The 20,571-nt window shown below is 39.2% G+C and overlaps 1 protein-coding gene across 2 annotated transcripts in view; it reads left to right on the top strand.

Moving 5' to 3' along the window:
• The first annotated feature begins 344 nt into the window (after positions 1-344).
• Positions 345-20,571, top strand: part of LOC111864736 — a 55,083-nt gene continuing 34,856 nt past the window's right edge. Inside the window, exons 1-2 of one of the 2 annotated variants that reach the window (XM_033751564.1) lie at positions 345-359; positions 1,145-1,185. In XM_033751564.1, coding sequence (XP_033607455.1) covers positions 1,166-1,185 — 20 coding nt within the window. In that variant the 5' untranslated portion in view covers positions 345-359; positions 1,145-1,165. Of the gene's footprint in view, positions 360-1,031; positions 1,186-20,571 lie in introns of those variants that run through there. The other variant, XM_023852225.2, reaches the window with a different exon arrangement.

Genomic DNA, 20,571 nt, shown 5'->3' with positions numbered 1-20,571 from the left:
CGTGTTTAAATACAGGTACCTCGAATAGGTTCCATCACAACATTTTTATAGAGGTATAGCGGAATGTATGGAAAACTAAGGATAATAGATATTCGGTCCGAGAGTTAAACTCGAGGTCTCCGGCACATGAAGCACGATTTGCGGCCAGACAGTCGTGGTGATCGACATCATATTATATAGCGACCACCATTTTGTTCGAGGGCACCATTTGCACGCATCCTCCCACATGACGTTGTACAAACTATGCAGTTTGAAATGATTCGTTAAGTAACCGAAGAAATACTAATTAAGTGTTACGTAACAACAGATTGTGTGCAGTGTGCAGAATTTCATGTATAAGTCAACCGCAAGGCATAACGGTACTTCAGAATTCTTATGTATATTAACAGACTTTGATCGGTGTGTATCTATATACATATCCAACAAGTATATAATCTTTGAAACTGCCAAAGCACTATATTGGTTGTTGTTTCTAATGACTGCCTCACGCTATGAAAATTACATAGATTATGGGTGTTTCAGAAGAGATTTTGGAGAATAGCTTCAAAATGGATCTCGGAAACAATTAGGGTGTGTTTGGGCACAGGCAAGATTCATCTGGCTCAGGCTAGAAATTTTGTGAAGGTGATGATGAAATTTCGGATTCCGTGTTTGCGAGTAATTTTTTAGTGTCTCCGCGATAACTATCACCTTAAAATGGACTCTCCTATATAGAATTACTTATTCATGTTATGCAATCCTTTCTTCGCCAATGTTCCCGGCTTCAGCATATGGAACCCTTACGCTGCTTCTCATGCTATGTGACAGAAGCTTGCAGACGCATGTATTAGGTTTGACTTGCACATTCGGCCTTTAAATCCGATTGAGTATCTGAACTGACACAAAAACAGATTTCTCTTTACGACTTAAAGCGAGGAGTAGGGGAAGAAAGGAGACAGAGGGTGGGGGTTCTAGTTAAAGTAGGGAGGCTAATTGTGACGTCACGTGTGTATAAAACAGAGGCACAACGCCCGGCGCCCTTCCAGTTTTAACCTATACCTAGTCTTCAACAACAGTGTTCAAATTAATTATATATCACTTTATGTAGTAAATTAATATCCCTTAAATATATTATATTATTATTTTATTTTGTTTTCAAATACAGGAGTGAAGATTTGGAGCAACGATGAAGCTATTTGTGATAACGTAAGTTGAATATATATTTATTTATAAAAATTATATATCTGTTTATGAACCAGTTTTGAATATGAAGTGCATTCGTAGGCTCTTTGCTGAGATATTTATACGTATTTAGCTGAGCGAATCAGATTTTTCAAAGAGAAAATGTGGCTTTCCTGTTGTTCGCATTGAAGCAATTTTTGGAACATTGCGACTCTTCTCTTTGTAAAATTAATTTATTTTAAACCTATTATAAACAGTGGTATTTATGTTTCTATTTTACATAGTACAGGAAATTTATTATACTTAGAGGTGTTTATTAATTATTCAGCAAACGACACTTTCAATTGTCAGTTAATAGCGTACAATGATAAGATGATTAGTTAAAAATAAATTGAAAAAATGTGGAATTGTCCGTGGCCTATTTAAAGATGTTACCTCAGCACTTGCTTGGAAGGACTGAGGTCAGCTACGAAAATCAAGTTAAAATAGCCAGTATCTGGACCTTGACTTGAAATGAGACCTCCCAGACACGTAACATGAATACAAATTACTCGACAGCGACCTTCATCTGTGACAGGTTGCAGGGTAAAGGAAATAATGCAAATAACGATTGGCCTCAGCTTGAGTTATGTGAGCAGATGGTTCGCCTGTATAAAGATTAATAAAAATGTATTTTTAATTTCTATTCAGGAAAATTTGTCGTTTATAAAACACGTGACTAAATAGACTGAATAACTTAGTACAGTTACAAATGTCAATCGGTTTGTTCTATAAATATATAAGGATTGGTTTAAACTGGCTCATAGCATTAAAACATTACTAATAAAATTATATGTATAAAATGATATCATTTCCATGTAAAAGGTAAACTATACGTGTTCTTATCTAATCATGCATCACGCCATGAAGAAGTATGGAGGAGTGGATATATAGCTCCACGTATTCTTGATCTCGGCCCCTGTTGGAGGTGAGCGGTCAGTTTCATTCCCTAGCCGCTTTACCCCCGAGGAAAAGGCGCCAGGTACCCATTGAATAGGAGGCTGGGTGGACCCAAGAACTGGTCTGTATGACGTAGAGAGAAAAAATCTGCCCCCTACCGACACTTGAACTCCGACCCCTCGGCCGTCCACCCCTTAGCCAGTCGCTATACTAACTTCACTATCCCGGCTCTACACAATTTCCGTGTCATGACACAAAATTTCATGTAAATGAAAGATGAAACATTTGGATAGTTTGCTGGAATAAATTTAAAATTGTGTCAGAGTATTTCCTGCATTTGTCCTGTGTGTGGCAGACATTATCGGCCGTGACCATTGAGCAAACTGAGAGAAAAGAATGAAAAAATCTATGAAACTGAGTGAGTTATATTTACACTGAAATGCTAATTTTGTGAGCTATTGAAGTAGTTTAAATACAGTTTGTAAGAGCCATTCCCCGTTAAAAACTATTACCGTGTTGCATATAAAGAGAACGATTATGGAAACCGTAACCGATAATTACGAGTTTAATTTTCGCGCTGGATAGTCCTTGTTTCGGTTTCTCCTGTGAAATATCCTTGTCGAAATGAATATGTTATATAAGGATCCGCTCAACTTAAGTTGTCTGCAATCGTGTAGAACTGTAACTACGTACTTATATGCAATGCATATCCTGTCGAAGGTGGTTGTTATTAACTTGAAATATATTGTCATTTGATTGAGTTACTATAGACGGGGTTTGAATTGGTAACAGGATTTATTGAGCACTTCCAGATCGTAACTACAAATAACTAAAGTGTTATTGTTAACTCACACACTCTACAATACACTACAATACATTCTAAGTCTTATCAGTCTGCTGTGTCTTCACCAATCGTTTGCCTTGTAACGGCTTCCAACAGTGGACGTTCCTCTTGCTGTGGGTTCCCCATATATCCCCGTGACTCAGCAACCAGCTTCCAACAGCAACAGTTCACAACGACTGAACTGGACCTCTCTGCCACTAATTCACTAACCAACTTCACTTCCTTACACTACACTAACTCTCATTAATTGTCCTGATTGTAACATCTCGGTACGGACCGTAGAGGAAACACTGTTCCTCTGTTGTTAAATTGTTGCCTGTTAGGAATCCGTTGCCTAGCAGCGGACGTTGTTTATAGAGTTATTACTTGCCAGCTGCTCTACATGCTACAATATTAATTCGCTTTCAGATGTTCTTTACAAAGTGAAAGAGGACGTCCTTTGCGGAGGTCATGTGTCCTTCTCCTTGTGACTTAATGACAACGCCTAAATATTGGACGGATTTTCTTAAAGTTCTGTATGGAGGACTTCTGTTAAAATATGCGCAGCAATTCTCATTTCAGCCCCACTCTTCCAAAATAAAGAATGATTTATATGAGGTCAAAAATAACGTCCCATAAATCTTTTCGAAAATATTATTGAAAATCGAAGTGGGAGATTTCTACAGAGGTTACTGGGTTTTAAAGATTTCCAGTCATATTGCACCATAATGAAGTCTGCTTTGCATAAGTTTATAAACGGATTCCTCCAGGTATCTCATATCCGGTTTGCAGATTCTGTTAGAATTCTTCATAGAAACCTTGCACTAAAATTTATTATGTAATTCATCTCTTCAATCGTTCTGATGAAACTAGAGTGTGGTACGCATAACTCTATAAACGGACTCTTCTATAGATCCTATAAGCTGTTTTGGAGATTCGGTGTAATAGACTATCAGAAAATACTGAGCAGACACGCAATATGTTCCTTCTATCAGATGCATGATCTGTAAAGACAGTATGTACATAACAAAACCGTAACCCACACATATTGGCAAGGAAAATATCTCCAGATATCCCCAAGGCTTCCACAAGAAATACTGGTTTCTACTCGCATCGTTCTGACGTGAAGAAATCTTTTCAGAAAGTAAACCCAACAACAAGAATTCGTATACGACACTTTTCCAAGAATAGACAAGTGCAGGCTGACACAAATAACTAAACATATGCATTATTCCAATGATCCGGGAGAGCTTAGTTGGTGTAGCGACGGGTTGGACTACCAGGGTTTGATTCCCAACAGGGAAAGAGATTTTTCTATTCTGCAGCCCACCCACGCTCATATCCAGTGCCTACCGGGGGCGCTAAAGCGACCGGGACGTGAATCTGGTCACCTAGTACCGAGGTGAGGATTGGTCTTCATGGCTTAGTGCTTCATTAATTAGACACAGGGACATTTGTACCTTTACCTTTATGTCTTATTCAAATCTAACGATGGTCAATTTGGGCAGAAACTTGTAGTGGAGCAAACGGTGGTTCAGAAGGTAAAGTTTGTGTGACAGTGCAACTTCTCTGTGGGTAAAAACTGTATACGATTAGGTATATTCTTTCAGTTTCAAATATAGTATTTGCTTCTCTCTTATCAGGGGACAAGTTGATTATATTTTTAAAAAAGCGCTGCTTTAGTAGTAAACCTCTTCAGAACATACGTCACACTGATTTCCAAGGTCTTCCGCGTTGCAAGTTCTGTATCACTTTCATTCCTTATAGGTTTTGCTTCCTACATAGCAAGCGAGGCGCGCCTACTCTTCGAATTTATCACCTGAAGCAGCCTGCCTTGTTTTATAACAGGAGTCTGCTACATGCAATTGTATCAAGACTTGAATATTTCGTCAGAGGTTCATTTGCAAGCAACTGACAAACTGAGACCCTTGTTCCACAAACCTGATTCAGAGTAGGGAAAGTGAATCTGACTTGCCGTTAACAGAAATTCTTAATTTACTGGCTATGATAAAGTACATTACAGCAAGTGTATTACGGAATCCCATCATCTTCTTCTTAAGTATTATTAATATTTCAGAGAGGCTGTTTACTCTCACAGAGTGCCCGAAGAGTTAGAACTCAAAGGCAAATTATTTTATATTTATTTTCTGCTATTTTTAACGTGTCCACCACAAATCTTAATGCATATCTGTAGATGAAACATGTGTCTTTGAATTCCACTTGGAATATGTGCGTTCAGTGACTTGAAGGCTTCTTCAGTTTAGTACCTCGTGTGCTTCTTATGACTATCAAACCCGTTCACTAATTCACAAGGTGTTAATCTGCAGCGTATATTGCGCAATACCTCAACTAATGCGGTCCTTTACATAAGAAGCTAAGCCCTCCCTCTCTGAGGTTATTTCTGCCCTCTTGTGGTTGATTTTGCGATTCGGGCAGTACCGAAAATATATGCCGTCGAAAGTTAGGATGGTTGAGGAATACTGAATTAGAAAAGACTTGGATGGGAGATATCGTGACCTAGCCGATGTGCCACCCGGGCATTTGCCTAAAGTCACTGAAGAAAACCATGAAAAATCTCACTCAGAATCTCAGGGTTCCCGGTCGAGATTTGAACCGAATACTTCCCGTACATAGTTCTAAAAACCTTCTGCTTACCTATGTTAGCAAGTATTTATGAATAGAATGATAAAATGGAAGAGGTGGAAGATGTTCTCAAATTGGTATTACAATATTCACTTTGCCGAAAAATATTTCTGTACAGAGCAGCACCATTCAATTCATTTTGTCAATATCAGTAACTCAGGACAAACGTAGCTTTATTTCTAAATTGATCGAGTTTTGAAAGTTAGAATTTTGTTAAGAGATTTGTTTTTAATAGTTTCCTGTTGAAATTCTAACTGGCTTTATGTTAGTGATAGGATAACTACGAGTACATATTTATGTTATATTCAATTATTTCATTGGATCTTTTAACATGTGAGGATAACACATATTTTTCTGTCTTTTAATGGCTGTCTGCTCTCGATCACTAGTCGAATTTGCCACGAGTACTGAGAGCTACGTCGGTATAATTTAATAATTTGTGTCCAAGACAACATATTTTGTATAGAATATAAATTGGATTTGTTGTAATTGTTACTGATCTATAAATTATTTTCTGTCATATCGTCTCATTTCCAATTCAACCTCACTGTTAGTTAGTTGCTGCTTAACCGGCTTTCCTTTCGGTATGTGTGTTCATCTGATTTTGAATACGACAAAGTTAAATACTGGACTGTATTCTGTGGCCGGTGCCTCCCATTTTCTTCTTCTTCTTCTTCTTCTTCCTCTTCCTCTTCCTCTTCCTCCTCCTCCTTCTCTCCAGTCTATGATTAGGCCAGTGGCCTGTTACGCCTTCTTGAATTCCACTTCCTCGGATCTTACGTGTAACAGAGTTTTCTGTAGGAAGGCTCTCAATTATCCGAACACCCCCCAAACCCGGAGGGCCAGGATATTCTCTGAGGATTTACTCCGTTAGGTGATCTGAGCTCACAAATAGTCCCACTTTATTCGTACTGAAATGTCTGCAATATTCTAATATTACGTTAGAAACACTAGCAAATGAATATGTATTTCAATTAGAAGAACGCAATAACCCCCTCTCCTCATCCAGTAATTTTATTAAAAAAATACAATTGTAACAAAACTTTCTTTATATCAAATTAATCCTACTGAACAGAGATCTCGTAGAGAAATTGACAGCTGCTGATCTGCTAAAGAAAACCTGTGCCTTATATGGAACCCGTAGAATCATTTCAATGCTTCTAAAATTGTGCCACTATACAATATCATGAGCCAGATGAATCAAATTCACATTTAACTTCCTGTTCCTTGATAATTTATTTTAATGAATATTGCTTTTCCACTTACGCTTTGGTTTCCCAAGCGTCAAATTCCTTAAGATTCTTCAACTAATATTCTGTAGTACCAATTTCTCATCCAATATCGTGCTATATATCCGTCCTATTATAATCTACCTCTGTTTTCATATCCTCTTTTTGACGCTTAAGCCAGCGATTCTCAGACACATTTTTGTTTAGGGGTTCCTTGATGTGGAAAAAAACCCGAGACTTCGTAATATATGAACATGACTGAAAAGGGACATAGCCACACGAAAAATTTAATTCGCTGTCAACGTTAAATACATTCGGAAAGTAATTTATCTGTTAAATTTGATATTTTTAATTTAATGTCAAATTTGGAATTAAAATTATTTCAACGTGTCCTCTATTGACACTTTTTGGCGGTCCCCGGAAAATATCTGGATCGTCAGGGGGGCAGCGGCTCCCATCTTGAGAAACGCTGGCTTAGTTCATGCCAAACAATTCTGCCAAGTTTCTTGCCCTTTGCCATATTTTACAACATAAAAGTATTTTAAGCTGAGGGTTTTTATCTTCCCCAAACCCTCACTTTTCGGCTGTCGGAAAATATTTATTCAGTATATTCGCAGCTGTCCTGTGTACAGGGAGACCGCGTCCTCACTTCAAAAGAAACTGTGTTGTTTAGTCATTTAAAACACTAAGAGAAGTTTTATGAGAATAAACTGGCGAAAGTTGTGTTTAAAATGGTGAAGTTCACGTAAATCACATTTTACAGTCAAATCCTATTATGAACGCCGACAAGATTTATCGCATGTTTTTTTTTTCATTTCTTATTCACCGTCTCACATGCAAGTTTGCAGGAAGTGGAAATAAGTAGCGTACAACGGGACACTGCAGTACAACATTATATCGTATGTCTATTGTGATGTATATTTATTGGATTTGGTAATAAATGCGTTTTATTAGAAGATATAAATAAAATTGAATAAACACTCTGTGTGAGCAAAATGGCGAAGTAATTAACGTGTCACCAGGCGGTACTAATAATTACCAATGTGCTGTTAAATGTTATTATAATAAAGATTTTAATTTGTAGCGACACGCCCGTATTTATATCCTGCACGCCGTCTGCAAATGCCGCCTTATGTAACGGTAAGGTGAGGGAGTGCAGCCTCTGTACATACGTGTTCGCTCGTGGCGGCTGGAAGAATGAAACGCCAAAAGGAAAAACTTTAATATGAGGATGGAAGTGACAGTGGGGAAGAATCTGTATCTTATTTTGAACTACTTCCTAGAGGTTCTGCGTGACACTGGATAAAATATTCACGTAAAATAGCGATGCGACAGTTCGACATCCACATCGAATCCTGTCCGAATAAAATAATCAGAATGGAATGCGGACCCCTGTGTGTTCCAATGGAGTAGATGTACACTTGAATCCAAAATCCATTCGTTTCTCTTTTGCATAGTTCATTGACTTTAATTGGTTTATTGCATGAATGAGGAATACGTTCCACCAAGTGTAACAGGCTCAGTAGGAGAATATAAAAGTTTACTTTTACACTTCATGGACCTTACTGTTCATTCATGTAATAACAGGTACACAGGCTCAACATTTCTCTTACAAAGACGGTTTACTGCAGACACAATTATATTAAGGAGCAAAAGGTAAAGATGTTAATGTACTTAACTAAGGACTTCATTATGAAGACGGAGTACTAGGGGTTTGAGGTGAAGTTGTTCCTATGTTGCTGGTCTAGAAAACCTAGATTAACGGCCGTGGGGATCCGTTGCGCTGACCACGTGACACCGTCTATCCGCAAAATTTGGCACTAACTTCGCCGAGAAGAATCCGTCGCTCGGTCGGTAAAGGTCGCTTGCGGACTACAGGCCACGGAGTTTGTTTTGTTTTTGTTCTGCTTCTATGTTTAATTAGTTAAGCAGTATGCCACGAAGACATGGAGGAGTGGAGGTATAGCTCCGTCTTTCTCTGAAGGTTGATGTAGTAGTGGTGTAGCAGAAGGAATCAGCTTCACGATCCAGTCGCTTTTTCATCAGGAAGTAAACTCCGGTCGGATATGATGCTAGGAGAGGCCCCAGAGCCATTTCGGATGCGATTGGGAAGAGAACCCACAGGGCATCGAAAATCAGTTCCCTGGTCCTCCACTCCGTAGCGTAGACACAGTTGAATTATTGCTGATCTAACTGTATTGTTTAAAATCTAATCACAATGCATTCGTAACACGTAAGTACTCGTAAATCATGTAAATGTACCGGGATCGAACCTTGGTCACTCTGGAGTTATGTTCTAATTTCTTGAAATGGAAGTGATGAAAAAACTCCATGGGGCAGTTAGTCTCCGCTAATTTCCATTAACTCTTGGAGTTTATATAAAACTATCACGGAGATTTCTGTGCTGTAACCCAATAAAACTCTTAGACTTAATATCAAGTAACCTATAGAATTGAGTCCATCGTGACCTTTCATTACTCCCTCAAGTGATTAAAACAATTCTAGATTTGTTTATGGAATCCTGAATTGTTTCCAAAATTTACAAGTCTGTTATGAGTCAGTTTAGACTGACTGAGAGCTCCACACCCAATCTGTTTAAGGTCCATTTTAATATTAGAATTGTCTGTACGCCTACGACTCCAAATTTGTTTATTCTCTTCTTATTTCCAAATTAAAATCTGTAAGACTTTCTTACTTCACAATGCGCGTGACACTGCCAATGTAATTCTCATCGATTTCATCCCTGTGGCGCCTATAACATCATGCTCTCATTTTGTAAATTTCTCTATCCTTCTGCTCCTTCCTCTTAGGCTCCCATAGCCTTGGCCCCCTATTCTTAAACACACTAAAGTTCTTCCCTTATGCTAAAATCCGCGTTTCACACACAAACAAGCATTAAGTAAAATTATTAGCTTTCAGCCTCTTAATCTTTGTATTTCAAACTTGGAGGCAGGAGTGCAATAGACGTTAGGGCGAGCAAACAATATTACTAGGTGCAAACGTATGATTTGGAATGCGAATAGTAATAAATTGCAGGACGTGCAGGAGTCTAATTCAGTAAAACTGTATTCACAAGGTCATGTTGTCGTGGAACTGGTTATCCACTTCACAGGCAAATGTAATGTAAGACTGGCACCGCCTTGTTTATGTTGCTTTCTTTCTCTGCAAAAAAATCTCTTTAGAATAGTGGAGTATCTTTGAGGTGTGTCATCACAGGAAATTCTATTATCGTACATTAAATTGAGCTAATTTTCCCCCACTTTTGAAGTTTATATGGCTGTTGTGAGTGTTCAAGTGTTGTTCAAGATGGGGACATTATATGTACAGAGACGAAACGACTGTCGGCGAATGAAGATAAGGAACTTACTGGGAAATCTGATAGAATTTGGTAAAATCTTCACCCTTATCCGTTGTCTCATTTGTGGGTTCCAGTTTGCTATTGCAAAAAGAACATATAATTATGGCTTAAAAGTGAGCAACAAAGCCTCGAATGTTCAATGTAGTTCAGAAAATTCAAGAATGAAATAGATGATTTCTTTAATAAGCTGTCAAAAAGTTGTACTGTATTGGAATTCAGATTCTTACAGCGTTGAATGTGATGATTGCTGCTTTTTGAGTTTAACGCCGTGTAATTCGGAGATAGCTCGACGTTTCGGAAGAACATATCACCAGTAAGAAATGAGCGAAATGGGCTCAAAGAATACCCCAATTAATTATCAGAGAACTGAAGTTCTGCCATATGTTGGTTAATTCAATCTTCTGGTATATAAGCAGGCTACTTGCCTCATCTTGGCTGATTCTTTAATCCTGAAGATGGAGGCGACGGATACTTCCGAAACGTTTGTTAACTATGAACATGTTACGCGGCATTATATCCCAGAAGATGTAACTCTTCATAACTACAGCTGTGAGATCCTCAAATATTATACAGTTTTTAATTTATTATTTACGCCATTCATTCATTTCATCAGTAATCTGTCAGACGACAGGTCCACAGTCTCTTCCAAAACAGTTCCTCCACTTAATGCGATCTCTCAAAAAATGGAAGCTTTTAATTAAAAATGTGCCCTAAGTGCTTCCATATCAAAGTGCTTAATAGTGTAAGTTATATATAATGACTAATGACTAATTCTCCTCCTTATTTTTCTTCTTCTGCCTTAAAGGGTTAGGCTCATTGGCTGGTTACCATTCAGAATTAATTCCAAAATTATAACTAACAAAGATGTTTGGTAGGACTCCTTCGGCTGGATAGCAGCCCACTGCAAAGCCGCTACCTACACAGGACAACACACACACGAAAGAAACGCAGACAGCCTCGAGTGCAACTGGAACATACGGTCTCGGTGAATAAGCGAGCGCAAACTGTTCGTGCTTTAGACCGCGCGGCCCGCCTCATCCACTTAAGGACTAATATAAATTCAGAATCCTAGAACAAAAACCTCGTGGCCTGTAGTCCGCAAGCGAACTATACCGACCGAGAAACCGCCACTTGTCAGCGAAGTTAGTGCTAACTTTTGCGTATAGAGGGTGTCGCGTGGTCAGCGCAACTGATTCCCACGGACGTTAGTCTCGGTTTTCTAGACCGGAGCGGCGATTTCCTTCAAATATCTCCNTGAACCCCGTTCCAGACCCACTACTTCTCAGAAAACCTGGTAGCGCCGGGAAGAGAACCACGGAACAAATTGGATCTGTAGCCAGGAACTCTGACCACTAGACCACAGAGGCGGCCATCATAGAACGGGAGTACTGAATAATCACTCTACTACAGAGCTAAATATGAAGCGACAATTTTGCTCGGAATGCTGTATCCACATTCAAACGATTTTCAATATGTCACCTACATTCACCACAATTCGATAATGAAATAATTTTATGTGATATGAGAGTACAGGGGAACAGTACTGACCTTTCACTTGTACATTAAATGGTATATGACATTACAAGAAACCAACAACAGAAAGGAGATTTATTTTTGTAAATGTTCGGGCCCTCTTTACCTGTCGGCTATACCCTTCAGATTTTATTACTAATGTTGTTAACCTACAGGCACTTCCTGTGTGCACATATTCACACTTGTTCCCTTAATGTCGTCAAATAACATGCTTTCCTTGGACGAATGGCATATAAAATTAGGATTAATATTTTTCTAAAGGCCTTCTAAAGGTGTCTTCTATGTGATAAAATAAGTGGTTAAAATTCCTGTGTATCTTGTTAAAGAAATCTCCCACTCCGGCCCTATCCATTTTTAATAATTTATGTTTCCGATTTATGCATATGGCAGCATAAAGCCTCATTTTATTGTTCAAGTTTTGCTTTCACGTTTACGTAGTGTATATATATTATGAGAGAGAGAGAGAGAGCATTGGGTTGATGAAGAAAATCGTTCCTGAGACTGCCGGATTTGCACGCAGCTTCAGGGCGCCTGAACAAGAAACCCTGGTTTTTGGAATGACGCCTCTTTATCCGTACTGATGCACGTGCCCCTCGCTGGCGCCCGAACGGTTTTCCGGACTTTATTTATAATCGATTTTTTTTTTTGCAATTCATTCTTTCGAGACCTGTGCCAATTAAACACGAACATTTTAGTTGGAATAAAAATGATCTTGAAGTGCATGTCAGAAAACAAAATTGTGATTTTCTCTAAAAGGCCTGCAATGATTTTGATTAAATTCTGCTCCTTTATGGGTATAATAGCACGAAATAAAATTTCATGGATGGTATTTTCAGAAAAATTTCGGTACGCAAACTAGGGGCCCAAATGTTTTACGTAAACCTCCTAGTTTTTATAACCACTATCATACTGCATTTTGTGAACAACAGTTGATTTCGTTTCGAACGTAACGTAGTTAATGTCAGTCGCATATGAGAAAATACGTATATGTGCAATGTCTTTGCATTTATTTTTGACGACATTTTTGTTTCCCGTCCAGTAAGTGAAAGATGAATAGATTAATGCATTGGCACAGCATGTATGATCTAACAACCGCATATAAGTACCGCTCCTGTAAAATGGAAGGGGTTTATTCTGTCGCTAGCCTTTATGGAGTGTTGTTATCCTCGACGCACTCGTGTTGACGGAATTTTTATGCCTGTTAAATGACTCTTCACACTTAACAACAAATGCCCTTTCCCCGCTTAGTTTATGCAGATTTACTGTATTTACATTCTTCGATACCATTAACAAGAGTATTTAAAGGACTTTCTCCCTCTTAAAATACTTTGGAAATTACTTTCTTAACAGATGCAGTCCAGGTCTCATAAAACTACTACAGTTCTACGTTTGGAAACCTACGTTACGACGAAAGGAAACGTGTGACTTACCGAGGTCACCTTAACAAATTTATAAGAAATTTCAAACGTAAATTGGTAAAAGCAGACTTAGTCGAATAACTTCACAAGTTCTCAAGAGAAATATACGTTAATACTTTCAGGAAATAAGTCCTCCGGGAGGGGCTTTAGGCCGTGGGTACCGTGTCGTAGATTTAAGGCACGTAAAAGATCCTCATATCTCTAGGAGACCTCTGAGCAAAATTAGGCAAGTTTCCCGCCCAAGTAATTTCCAATTCCTCCGGTAGATGGGGGAAGTATCGGGTACCATTTGCCAGTATAGGGGCCGAACTCGCTGGGTGAGCGGGGCTGATAGCGAGCACCAGTACCGGTAGGGTATGGCGACTGGTAGAATATCAAAAGGGAACGTACAATAGACTATAAGTCGCGGTGCATGGGAAACCCACCCCTCCAATAATAATAATAATAATAATAATAATAATAATAATATATGCTCTATTTGATGGAATAAAAATATCCACGAAGAGATGCTGCTATTTTGAAGAAATATTTTTAGCAATACCTTTTACATAAAAAAGAAAATACATATCTTCAAAATACAGGATCCCTTCTTGCCTTCAGCTCGTATGAGAGCAGCGTAACGGCCATTGCCTTGTTTCTAACAAAATAAAGAAATTTATTTACTTCAGCCATATTATTATTTTTTATTGCTAGTGGGGTGGGACTAAGTCCCTTGTACTGCGCCCAGTTCTGGCCTATTGTACCAGCTCCAGATGATAGGTGAGGGTGATTGTGGAGCAATTGGTGGAATGAATATTGGCAGGGGAAACCGAAGTACTCGGAGAAAACATGCCCCAGCGCCACTTTGTCCACCACAAATCCCACTTGACCAGGCCCGGGATCGAACCCGGGCCACCGCGATGGGATGCCAGCGACTAACCGCTTGAGCTATGGCGCTACTTCAGCCATAACTTGACCGGCCATAATTAACATTCGATGATAGAGTGGTTCGGTCCTCAGACCCAAAGTAACACTGACAGACACCCTGTAAATTTCACCAATACCAATTATTCTGACATCACAGTATACTTAGCTTACTCCCTTATGCATTTTATAGCCTTCCCTTGTATTGATATGCAACCGCCCATTATTGTGAATCGCCTCAAATGCAATAAATGGGAGAAACCTTCTTAATGAACAGTCACCATCTTTGTCTAAAAATCTACACAGACAACCCCTCCTATGATCCAGTGTTATGCATTAAATGAAAATTTCGCAGACAACACTCGCTGTCGGAAAAGTGAATCTTTTCCGGCCAACATTGAGTCTTCACTGAGCGACATGTTGCCTCGCTGTCCTATCCGTAACTACCACTAACAGGAATGACTTGTGCATGAGGATAAAAAAACAATAAAGACAAAACTACAAACGTGTATATATCACTGAAGGCTTGGACGTGTTTGCAATCTCTTGCAAGCACAGCATATTCGTAGCTGTACATATTTCCAGTTATTATTATTATTTATTATTATTGAAAGGGATGGGTTCCCCATGCACCGCGACCAGTGGTCTATTGTACATCCCCCTGTGATATTCTACCAGTCTCTATACCCTACCGATACTGGTGCGTGCCACCAGTCCCGACTCAGCCAGCGAGTTCGGCCTCTACTGGCTCAGCGGTATCTAGATGCTTCCCCCATCTACCAGAGGCGTTAGAGACTATTGTTGGGCGGGAAATGTCCTTTATACGTAATTTGGTTCAGAGGCCTCCTTGAGGCATGAGGTTCTTTTACGAGCCGTAAAGCTACGACACGGGACCCACGGCTTAAATTCCCTCCCGCAGGACTTGTTCCCTCAATTCTTCCACGACCTCCGCCGGGTTTGAACCCGCGTACCTTGAGTCGTGAGGTGGGAATGTTACCCCTAGACTACGGAGGCCGCTCCATTTCCAGTTACTCACTCACTCATAGAACTGAGTCCTTCTTGAGAAGCTGCCAGTTGTGCAGCCACTCAAGAACTTCGCAGCATTTTATGGAACCCCAAGGTTCATAACCGTGTTCACAAGAACCCGCCAGCGGTCCCTATCCTGAGCCAGATCATTTCCAGTTATATAAATAATAACATTCATTTATGTTCTTGCCATTTGAGAGAAGTGAGAGATTCTGAAATTAGAGGTAGGGTATGAATATACGAGATTATTGGACTGTCATTGTAAATTAAGGAACTATTCGTAACTGTACACTGTACCGGGGTTTTGTACATCTGTGTAACATAATGAAACACTACGAGTACTTTCTGAATGGTGGAACAGTTTCGACTTCTTTCACAGTGTAAGAGGATTTAATAGTGTTGCAAGTGTATGAATACACAGGAAATGAAAATTAAACAAATAAATAAATAATGAATTAGTGTTTCTGCCACGATTTTAATTTCAGAAAGGCTTCGTTTTGCGTCCAAATAAAGTGCTGCCTCTTGAAGCGGACACTTATCCTTCGTCCGCAGATGTAGCAGACATCCCGCGCCAACGACGCAGTGCCTTCGTAATCCAGTATTGCCATCCGTGCTAAGTCTAATTCATTGGGTGGGAGGATCATACGGATTAAGCGATAATCCAGATTAGTGAAGCAAAGTAAATCTAAAAGAACAAAATTTTAGCACAAAAATAAATGTAAAATTCAATGATATAAATAGTGATGATGAAAATAAATAGATAATATCGCCGTAGAGCCTTTGTTTAAAAACTATAAAAAGGACATACATTGATTCAGCAATAGAAGACTCGGGATTATACTTGTTTTTGAACGGAATAATGCAGGTTTGAAGAAACTGTGAAGTTTTGTCCGAACAGACAACGGGACTCGTCTGTCTTCTTAAATGTCATGTGTCTTTAAAATATACACACAACTGTGAATAGCATTTTTAATTTTTCATATTTCAATTCGGATTATCCCACATCCGAATAACTGTAACCGGATTATAGAAGGTTTATTTTATTTGGTTTTATTTATCCGCGATTGTTTTTTATATACGCGCGGAAAACATGGACTCTACACCATGTTTCGTGTTTCTACAAATTATGCATTTCTGTTTAGTGGAGGAGAAAGCAACTTGGTCTTCGATGGATGTTATCAGCGGAAGCATTTCCTATGAACCCAAGTATCCCATAAGGCTTTCGTCTTTTCAACCACGTTGTTTGTCAGGAACATATGCCCCTGAGGTTAGGAAGAGGTCGTTACAATAAAAAGGCGGTTTCTCAAAATATGACATGAGGATACTTTTAATGAGCTTTCTTGCAGATGATGCCATACCTTACATCACTTTGAACTTAATATAATAGAACAAAACGAGAACAATGTGCAGCAATGTACTTGCAAAGCATGTAGCGTCACTCATATAAATATTAAAATTAAGATGTCGTTAGTATCCCCATTACAAGGTTCGCCACTCTTACATAGGCGAAAGGACACTTTCTGTTAAAGTTTTTATACCAAGCAACTTGCAGTCTCTTCGAATAAACATGAGCTCATTCAGCAGGAACTCTTGTCTACGGTGGAGATGCATCTGAGGAGTCGCTAAGGCAGCAGGGATGACTATCTTAATGTTATCTACTTTCACCGTCTCTTTATTATGATAGGTAATATTTCTCTAAACATCCAAACATAAAGGACCTAAGTGAATATACTCCTACTGAATATTTTCAATGACGAACCAAAGGGCGCAGTAAACCTAGCGTACATTTCAAAATAGTTATCATAGTTATTACACCAGGCAGGAGCCGGGTTAGCTCAGTCGGTATAGCGACTGGCTACGGGCTGGACAACTGAGGGATTGGAGTTCGAGTCCCGGTAGCATCAAGAATCTTCTCTTTTCCAAATCGTCCAGAGCAAATCTGGGGTCCACCCAACCTCCTATCCAATGGGTACATGGGGTTCTTTCACCGAGGGTAAAGCGGCCGGGACATAAAGCTGACCATTCAACTCCTGCTAGTGTCGAGGTCAAGAAAATGTGGATTAATACATCCACTCCTCCATACGCCTTCATGGCGCAGTACATAATTAGTTAAGCACAGGGAAAACTTTACCTTACTTAATACATCAGGTCTTTTTTAGCATTTTTGACCAGTATTTGGGGTAATGTTTGTCATTTTTTCTTATAATTTTCTGTTTATTTATTATATTTAATGGTGTTCAAAATATATTGTGTCGAATGATAAGGTCGGCAGTGAGTGATGGGGACATGAAAGGAAGTGGTTGCGGGATAATTTAAGGTACTATCCCAGTATCATCCCGGAGGAACTGCAGAAAACCGCAGTGAACCTCAGTCGGGATGTTTGGTGTCCAGGCCAAAATCATACAACCGAGCACTTCCGGATTACAAGACAGAATTGTCACAGCTGAAGTCAGCTTGCGCATTGTGTTTTCTTTGGTAAAAGGTAAACTTGTTTCTGTGCTTTTAACTAATTGAGCACTATGCCATGAAGGCGTATAGGGGAGTGGATTTATAGATCCACATTTTCTTGACCTCGGCACTAGATGGAGATGAGTATTTTTTCTTCGGTACTCTGGGAATTATCCAACAAGTATCTTCTTCCTTAGCGCGTGAGTGCTGACACGGCATCCTAGATATGCAGACCCTAATCAGGAATTGGGCTTCAGAGATTTAAGAGCTGATGGTATTCGTGGTTTCCTACAGTCTCCAAGAGCAATCTCTAGGAAACAAATTTTCAGTAGGCCACAGGAGCCTCCTTAGAACTTCTTAACACCACACAGTTCATAAGCGTACCGTCTCTCAACATTCCTAGCCTAACGCCTGTGTTGTTGACAAAACATTGTCATGTGACCAATACTGAGTCAGCTTTCATACTTCGGTTTATCAAGTGAATGCAGCGACACAAGGATAGAAGAAACTTCAGGTAACGCCCTACCTCTCACCAGCACAACTTTCTGACTTGCAATCTATAAACATCCTCCTTTAATTAAATAGTACACAACTCTGTTGTTGAGACACATCGTCAAAGAACCAAGGAAAATCGCTTTAGGAATGTCAAAGTTGACGAAGTTTATCGTCTTCTGGGATATGACACTGAGTGGTTTTGTAAACGGGTAGGGATGTATCCAAGGATCCTACTGCGTCCTTGTTCAGGACAGACGGGTAGAATGAGGCGGGCAGTTTACTGAGAAGAGGGACATAATGTGTTCCTCCGACAGGATCCGCCGTCTGCAAAAATACGTATATGATATACCAAATTCGGGAAGACCATAAGGTTGATACTAACAGCCGTGAGAACCTCAAGTCTCACGATATGTGCTCTCATACTAAGGCGTGGGGATATTCAACAGCTAGGAATGCCGTTTGTGTCTGTAATCTCTCATCATATGCCTATGCAGTGATCAAGAATAAAGATATGGTCGAACATGCAGAACTGCCAAGCATAATCGGAGAAAGGATTTCACCCTTTCACTTAAAGTGTCTAAAGGGCAAAGACTAATTGGATAGACTTAAATGTACACGGGAGTCTAATATTAATATTGATCTTAAGGAAACAGTTTTTAAAGTTTTGAACTTGAAAAAAGTTGTTCGGGGTAAATATCCATCGGCGTGATCTTGTGAACGTGGTAATGCAACTTTGGGTTCCAAAGAAGGTTATTTAAAAGTTCCAACAGTTAACAATATTCAAAGACAGCAGCAGAAAATATATGTTACTGCAAGTAAAAATGCATTCTGAATATAATAGAACTGTAAGTTTATGAGTGAGATGTACCATATTTAACATTTAAATATTCATCAAGAAAAAATATCATTTATACAAAATTTTTGTACTTTAAATGAGATATTTATTGTAATTATAGCTTGTTTTCTAAATTAAAAATGTCCTCGTAAAATGCAAATATGTATCCTTCGATTTCCTTCTTTAATGTATGGATGTCTGTAATATTGTGACATGAGTACTGAAAGCCGGAATAGTGAAACCAGAGTGGACGTCCATTGTTCAGAAACGGCTCGGAAAACACGTCCCGTTACATCGAATAGCTACGAACGAGTCATTACTAAACACAAGATTCCAGTGACAACAATCAGAATAACAGAGGACAATTAACTTTTCGACATGGCGATTTATATTCTGGCCGTGTGGAAGTGATAAAGATTCTTCAGAAAGATTCATTCGTAGGAGACTTCAGAAGGCAGTTCAATAGTTAAGAATTCAGCTGTGAAGTGTTAACCAGATAAGATTCGTTACCAAGCAACGACTAGCAAGCAGACATTGAAAATGTTATTTTGTGAGCTATTGTTACATTTAATTTTAGAGTGTTATAATTATTTGAAGTTACGACCGTGAGTGTCCAATAAATTATTCTTCTAATCCATAATCCATTATTATTAGTCACGCAAACCCCTTATACGTGACAGTATTAAATTTTGATGAATTATCCGTCGTCCTGTTTTTGTTTGAAACGGGACGATAATGGATAAAGTCAATAACTGTATTATTATACCATTGTCACAAGCTTTTAGATGCTTTACCAGTCATTCAGTAATACTGGTAGCTACTCATTAAAATCTAATCCAACAGATCTTACAGATGAGAACAGGTCCAAGACCAACCACACTTTTGTCTTCATTGAACTGTGTGACACAACAGATGTGCAGTGCACACAGGCACCATTCTTAAGAATTTCATTATAATCCTTGGAGTTCTTGCCTGAGTTGGCTTCCGATATTGCAGCTTCGAAGCTAAGTAAAATAAGGTGATATTGTGAAGAGAAATGTGTTAAGACGCCATGTATTGAGGTGAAAGTTAGTAAAAGTAGGGATAAGATGTTTCTGTGCTTAAGCACACGTCATCAAGACGTATGAGAATGGCAGTAGGCTCTAGCTTTCTTAACCACGACACCAGGAGTTATGTGAGCGATCAGTCTCGTGATCCAGCTGCATGACTACCAGTGAGGGCGCTCTGTATACACATCTGATAAGAGATTGTGTGAGTCCCAGAGACAGGCTGGATGTGATATGGAACGGGGAACTCCATGCACTTGTCATGAATCGAACTCAGGTCACCCAGACCGTAGTTAATCACTGTAGTGACTGGGATATCTCAGTCTATGGTTACTTTCACTTCATAATTTCGTAATCTAGAAAAATGGGGAAGCCTCGACGTCTCACAACCCTATTGGCATCCATGGCCTGTTACAGGGCTAGCTTTATTTCACACGTGTGGTGTTATGGGATAGAGGGCTGATCACTGAATGTCACTTTTAGGAGGAGAAGGAAAACTTCAGGTTGATATATTGGGTTTTTGGACTTCACGTGTTTATGGAGTCTTCTATTTAACTGAATATTGATTATGTCACTGAATGGACTCTATTGTGCTTTATGACATAACTTGGTTAGTAGATCATCCTTTTAGTAAGGAGATTTTTTCCTGCACTTGTCTAATTTTGAATAATTTATGTCTCATAATAACCACAGAAATATGACCAAGATCACACA

Source organism: Cryptotermes secundus, unplaced genomic scaffold (assembly GCF_002891405.2).
Source record: "Cryptotermes secundus unplaced genomic scaffold, Csec_1.0 scaffold724, whole genome shotgun sequence".
Lineage (NCBI taxonomy): Eukaryota > Metazoa > Arthropoda > Insecta > Blattodea > Kalotermitidae > Cryptotermes > Cryptotermes secundus.
This window is presented reverse-complemented; position numbering and strand designations above follow the sequence as displayed.